Source organism: Lygodium microphyllum, unplaced genomic scaffold (genome assembly GCF_053477565.2).
Source record: "Lygodium microphyllum isolate KBCC unplaced genomic scaffold, Lygodium_microphyllum_v1.1.10 scaffold_516, whole genome shotgun sequence".
In the NCBI taxonomy this organism is placed as follows: Eukaryota; Viridiplantae; Streptophyta; class Polypodiopsida; order Schizaeales; family Lygodiaceae; genus Lygodium; species Lygodium microphyllum.
In genome coordinates, this window is record NW_028229964.1 from 31,075 (window position 1) to 37,836 (window position 6,762).

At 43.5% G+C, this 6,762-nt stretch overlaps 1 protein-coding gene across 1 annotated transcript; it reads right to left on the bottom strand.

The window, feature by feature from the left end:
- Positions 1 to 1,741: 1,741 nt before the first annotated feature.
- On the bottom strand, positions 1,742 to 4,044 carry LOC148008036 (uncharacterized). The gene is made up of 2 exons (XM_087674517.1): positions 3,224 to 4,044; positions 1,742 to 2,347 (listed from the first exon to the last, which is right to left on the bottom strand). The coding sequence occupies exons 1-2, from the start codon at positions 3,585 to 3,587 to the stop codon at positions 1,779 to 1,781; spliced, it is 933 nt and encodes a 310-aa protein (XP_087530643.1). The 5' UTR covers positions 3,588 to 4,044; the 3' UTR covers positions 1,742 to 1,778.
- Positions 4,045 to 6,762: the final 2,718 nt, after the last annotated feature.

Consider the following 6,762-nt stretch of genomic DNA (forward strand, 5'->3'; position numbering starts at 1 on the left):
TGGATGTGAAGTTTGCATCTCTAGTAGACATATAGATTATTCATGGTTGCTCTTTAAAGGTGTGCCTGGCCATAGTGCATAGTGACAAAGATGAGTAAAATTTGTTTGTTCCAACAGCAAAATGTCAAACAAGAGGACTAGGTGTACCTTGCTAGTAGGATTCTATCATCCACAATTGCAAACTCTATTCAAAGCAAGATATAGAGTTGGCTTGCCAAGTGAAAATGGGTTTGCCTCATCCACAATTGCAAGCATCTATTTAAAGTGGAAGTTGTACATTGTTGAGATGGTTTCCAATCTCAAGGAAGTTACTATATGTGTATCATGTACATCACGTGCATTCAATGCCTATTTATAAATATCCTTATATGTGAACTTTTCATGAATAAAATAAAACCCTTTTCTATTCAATCTGTAAACAACTCCTTTATATTACATCCTTCTATATGTTAAAAAATATATAAAAATAATATTTTTAAAATACCTTATTTTAAGCCCACGTGATGCACACATATATTCATGAGTAACTTACCCAAGTTTCCAATTGACCATTTCCTAATTGGTAGTTCAAAGGCTTCTTTACGATATCATTTTTTTCATGTTGTATGGACAAAGATCTCCAGTTTCATACTTTGTTTGACAAATGCAAATATATGAGTTACTCAACATTAGGCACCATTACTAGCAATCTAGTCATGGTGGTTCCTTGCGTTGGCGATCATAAGCACTCAAGATCGAGAACACTACCAAAGAGAAAGAAACATTGAGCAGCTCAAGTACCATTTCCGCTAGAGCTTGTGGCATCTTCAAAGGCATTTGTGTGTTCATGAGTTCAGGCAGATGTAACACAATTGAGGCTAGCTAGAGTTCCAGTGGGGGGACGACGTAATACACCTATGGTATGGTGTTGCCATGAATGGTCACATTGCATGACTTTGGCATGGCCCAATGGGTTACATGATAGAATGCAATCATCGTGCTTTTGTGTGACGTGCAAAAGTCTAGAACAAATCATGTGGTACTCGAGCTTTTAATCTCTCGCTTAGCATGGCAAAGATTTACATTGAAAGTCCGTATATTTCTAATGTTGTGATTGCCCTAGTTTATTGAATTTCATGATTGGCTAGTCAATATGTTTTCCAACTCTATTAAAGGCGACTACAAGTGGCTTGCTACATAGTGGTGCCCATAGAAAGCCATCGAACCATGGTCATGGTGATCAACCCAATCTTCTCCTGCTCTCCAACAAGATTTGTGTACCGAAGCTATTCATTATCTTCTCCTAGCAAGTAATTGGCAAGATTGCAAGTGCAAAATGGCACGAGGGTGAGAGATTCAAGGGCATGTAAAAGAGTTCATGGTTGTGTGAGACCAAATGGAGACTAATCATGATTGATCGTGACTATCCTAGATTGGGTAAGGACATGCTCTATATATACACAATGCGCAATATGTTTGATAGGCACAACATTGTCTCTAGCCTAAGATGTTGTACCATCTCATACAACCTATGGTGAATATAAGACATGAGGATCATTTCCACCTTTGAGCTAACTTCTCTTTTAAGTGTATTGTGGAAGGAGCTAGTATCTTGCAAAAGGAAACAAAGACGAAACCCCGTAGATCTTGCTCTCAAATGTGAAGGTCCTTTCAATTGTCTATTCCGTTGGTGACTTTCAATTGAATCTCAATTCCATTTGCTAAGAACAAATATCCAACAATAAAGAAAAACTTTTTTATACAATTGAGATTCAATGAGATATTTATATTTTACAACATCAGATATCTTCACAGAAACTGTAAAAATCATGCTTGATAAAATCCCCTAGGCCCACAGCCATCATACAACAGAAAGTGAAGATGAACCCAATTGTCTGCAGCTTGTAACTCCAATGATCAAAATACACAATTCGGTTAGCCAGACCTTCAGGTCCATGGGATAGCGCCATGATATGGAACAGAAAAATTGACATTGCCACATACTGGTAGAAAATTTCAAGGGTCAGATCCAAGTAATGTATTTCGAGAGTGTCAAACTCTGGATAGCCAATGTATGGGTAAAAGGAAAGAAATACAATGGTGCCTACTGCCACGAGCCAACCACATGCTACTAGCTTATTTGATCTGTACTTCACCTCAACCAGCCCATCGGGATAAGGGAAAGGGTCCATGTACACTTTGCTCGCAATCCAATGTGAAACCATCATGCGAACCAACCCCAACATTGCAAATGGCTTTGAAAGGTTGGCCAAGTACCCCACATCTGTTGTTGAAATAGTGTACTGGATTGCCCAAATTCCTTGATATGCTGCAATTACGCTTAATAAGCCTTGAGCACTAAGTATGCCTGGGAAAAGATGGGAAAGAAAATGGACATATGAGTGTGGTTCCCACTATTCAAGAAGAACTAAGAAAACTTACATGTACCAATTTTTTTTTTGGGGGGGGGGGGGGGAGGAAGGCATGATTCAAGCAATGTGTCCTTAAAGCCAACGAAGTAACTGGGCGCTCGCAGTAATATACATCACCCTGGCATGAAGTCTCACAGACACACACACGCACAAGGCATCTTGCAAGCTTAAATTTCATTAATGTATGACTCTGTCTGAAAGACCCTCACAATGTAGCATGTACTACTGTTCAAACATGCCTAACAGATAATCTCACCCAGGAATCATTTGCCTGTATCCCATGCAATCCCTCCTCCCATCAAAATTCAATGGCTACATTCAGACTTAGAGGAAGCACTGGCAAAAGGCATTAGAATGCAGCACATCCACTAAATCCATTTATAAAGCAACTGAAAGCTCAAATTTTCATGCAATAGCATGTTCTGAGGAGATGCCCTTTCACAGATCAAAAGTTTCAAGGCCTGATGCCTAATTTCCCTACAGCAACATGCATAGTTCCACATCAATATGTACAGCACCCATGGATCTATGGAGACTAAGCGTGGACTTTGCTGATTGGGCTCATTCGAGACAGTGGAAGGTACACCGTACTAACAACTCTGCCATACACCTTGATCAGAACAATGTGCAAATGCCATTTGCTCAAGCACCGATGTTGCAGTATTTCACCACATCCGAGGTCAGTAGCACAGAGTCTGCGCAATTCGTGATTGAGAAGTAGGCTCCTCTGACCTAAAGCACGGAGCCTGCACCCATGTTTGTTGAAGAATCTTCCCCCTTTCGAACACAGAGAAACATAGTCAGAAGTATACCTGAGATTTCGAGCCTTCTGACACAGATTTCTGGGATTGATTCGCCGACGACGAAAGGGAGGGGAGGCCGATATGGGTAGGCATCAAAATTGATGAGCGCGAGCTGTTTCTCGCCCCACTGGTTCGCCAGGAGGCGGTAGGCGAGCATGGAGTAGTAGCGCCACAAGAGGTTGACAGGATTGAAGTAGCGGAGCAGCCACCAGATGCGCGAGGCCAAGCCGACGCCGTCCAGGCAGAGGGTGGTGTCGACCTCGCCGGAGAGGATGTGGGTGGCGAAGACGGCGAAGCAGGAGCGGAAGGCAGCCTCAAGGATGAGGGCCCTGCTTTCCTTGGGGCACAGCCGATCAAGGTCCTGCTCGACCATCCGCGTGTCAGGGTGCAGCTGCGGCAGGGCTCAGAGCAGGCTCCTCTGGTTGTTGCTGGATTGGAACACTGATAATATAAATAGGTGAGTGTTTTTCTGATATCCCTGTGAACTTGCTGATGATATATATGGTAGATGGGCGTCTTTCTGATATCCGATTATGGTAGATGGGTGTCTTTCTTTCTTTCTGATATGCTTCTGAACATGAGCTTATGCCTGATGGGCGTCTTTCTGATATCCTTCTGATGCTGATTATGGTAGATGGGTGTCTTTCTTTCTTTCTGATATGCTTCTGAGCATGAGCTTATGCCTGATGAGCGCCCTACTGAACCTGAGCTTACATGCAGTTTACGGTGGAGTGGGTCTCTCAAAGGCCATGATTCGCATCGCGCGACTTCCTTGAACCTTCCCTCCTTAACTTCCTTTCATACATTAACTACTAACTCTTAAATGTTTCTATTAAACGTAACTAGGCGCTCTGCGCCTAAATGCGCCAGGGCAGGCGCGATTTTTGCAGGCAGGGGTGGGTGCTAGATGCGTGTCACCCACCCCCACGTTCTCTTTTTCTTCTTGTGGGGGAGGTGGGGGGCTGCCACGTGGCACCCGTCCCCCACCTCTCGTTAACTAATAGTATAGATTTTACTTGTGACCTTAGACCTAACCAATGTTAGAATTGCAAGGGTAGGCCCCAATCAAATTTCTTTAAGAGATTGAAAGGTTGCACTACTCTTCTTATCCTAGATTCCTAGGTATATCCTGATTTTAAAGGGGAAATTCATTTCTACTCTTGTGAAGGATAAACCTCCCTTTAAAAGGTCGTGCAACCTTCAAATCTATGCCTTGAGATTCCCAACCTCCAAGCCTCTCGTTGTCCCCACTTCCCAAAACTATTTTTTGATCCACTTTTTGGACTAAAATGTGTAGGTCTTCCCCTTTTCTCACCTTAAATGCTACTCGTTACCTACCTTCTAGGCTTGATGGTTGAGTGCTCTTTAGAGAGAGAGAGAGAGAGAGAGAGAGAAGAAGAAGAAGAAGAAGAAGAAGAGGAAATATATATTAACATAGCCAATGTGGCCTATGAGACAAAACCAAAGGACATATGTGTGCAATGGCATCTCATCATGAAGTGAAAGAAAAATGTATCCATACATTATCCTACTACAAGGCTAAAATGGAGAAAGAGAGAGAGAGAGAGAGAGAGAGAGTTGAATTTGGACATTGAGTTTGAAAAGTGAGGACCAAGGCACTAAGCAGGGGGGATGCCTTAGGGAGAGAAAGTCAATTTGGACATTGAATTTAAAAAGTGAAAGGACCTATGTATCTTTTTCTCTTCTTCTCACTCTTCCAAAAGAGTGGTGTCTTGGCTTATTGCAAAGCGGGTTAGCATTGACGATCTACTATTAGACTTAGATTTTGAAGGATTTTAGCTTGTTAAGAAAATTTGTAAAATTATTGTAATCTTTTTAGTATGTATGACCAAATTGCTTGATGTGCTTGTTTAAGAAGAGTCCAATGTTGGGGGTAGTGTGTATTTTCCATAATAATTTTTCCATGATGCTTCTTCTCTTTTGTCCCAAAACATAGTTTCTATATATTATTTGAAGGTTTGGCTTGGAGATCCCGAACCAAGTAGAAGATTTGCAAGCTTATGTAACACAAAGAGGAGAAGTTTGATCTTCAAAAAATAAAGAGTGCTTTTTAGGAGGGAGGGGGCGGCATTACATTTATTGTGTGTGTGTGTGTGTGTGTGTGTGTGTGTGTGTGTGTGTGTGTGTGTTGAACATAAGTATAGACGCTCTCTCTCCTTTTCCTAGAGAGAGATAGAGAGATAGAGATATGAAATATTTTTAACTAACATATGAAATGATATGATATTTTAAGGGTTGAACATGTATGCAATGTGTACATACTCTAAAAAACGCCCACAAATGCACATACTCTGAAAAGAGACTTGAATTTCTTTTTTAATTGAACCACACACAAATGCACATTTTTTGTTCTATTTATTATTTAAAGATTTACTTGGGTAACTCTGGAACCAAGGAGAAAACCTCCAAGCCTATGTAGCACAAGGAAGAGAGGTTTGGTATTCAATAAAAGAATAGGGGTTTTTTTGAAGGGTAAGTTAATAAGGAAAAATGGTAAGGTGAGCCTTTGAAAAAATATCCTTACTATATATTAAGAGGAGGTCGGGGGCTGTTGCCACGTGGCAACCCCCAGCCTCCCCACGAACAATGGCGGGGGCAGGTGCCACGACGGCACCTGCCTGTCCTCGACCTGCACACCACCGCGCGCACTGCCTCGACTTGCCCGCCTCGAGCTGTGCCTGGACCTGCTCCCGCCTCGATCATCGACCTGCCCCCGTTGCCCTCCTAAGTCCTCAACCCTGCTCCTCGAGCCTCGACCCTCCTCCTCTATATAAGGAGCTTCACGACTCTACCCAAGGATGAACACCTGTGCCTCGACCTGAGCTTGAAGATTTTCGTGGCACCTTTGCTTGCGCCCTGCGAGTGACGGCAGGCATGTCAGCAGGCCAGAAAGGCCTGTCAGGGATGGTGTTTCTATCAGTGGCATACGGCGGAGCAGGCTCCCCTGTGTTAGGATCAGTGTAGGAGATGTATTGAGGGGGATGCGGCTAATTTCATCGTCATCTTCAATGTGAAGATTCTCTACGACTGCCAGCAGCTCATCGCTGAGAGGGAGTTCTTTGAAGGAGGATGCCATGACAAAGGCTTCTCGCACAGGTGTCGAGGTATTCGGAGGGTCCTCTTCTTGGTCGTTGTAGCGTCCTTGAGGACTCCGGGCCGGGCAACGCTGTCTTGGAGGTGCCGTGATTGGAGCTTTTGGAGGTACGAGGGTCCACCTAAGTGCTCTAATTTGGATGCTCTCATCCTTACGGAAGGGGAGAGGGCGACTCTGCTAGGAGGCAAGAGTGGAGTACATCTTGAACACGACGGGATACAGATTAGGCAGAGAACAAGGCGCGTCCACTGAACTGTGTAAGAAGAGTCCGCTTCTACCCATCGCCATTGCTCAAAGCGTCAATCCTCCTGCCATGCTTCTCTCTCTCTCTCTCATCACGCCCACCCCGGCGCGAAGCGCCGGGGCGAGCCTAGGCGCGGAGCGCCTAGTATATATAATGTGTAGTGTTATATTATAAAGGTAAATATGTACA

Excerpts from the sequence above, each read along its gene's own strand:
- LOC148008036 (XM_087674517.1), bottom strand. The coding sequence starts at position 3,587 with ATGGTCGAGCAGGACCTTGATCGGCTGTGCCCCAAGGAAAGCAGGGCC. Across the intron at positions 2,348-3,223 it reads CAGAAGGCTCGAAATCTCAG|GCATACTTAGTGCTCAAGGC; the intron begins GTATACTTCTGA and ends ATCTTTTCCCAG.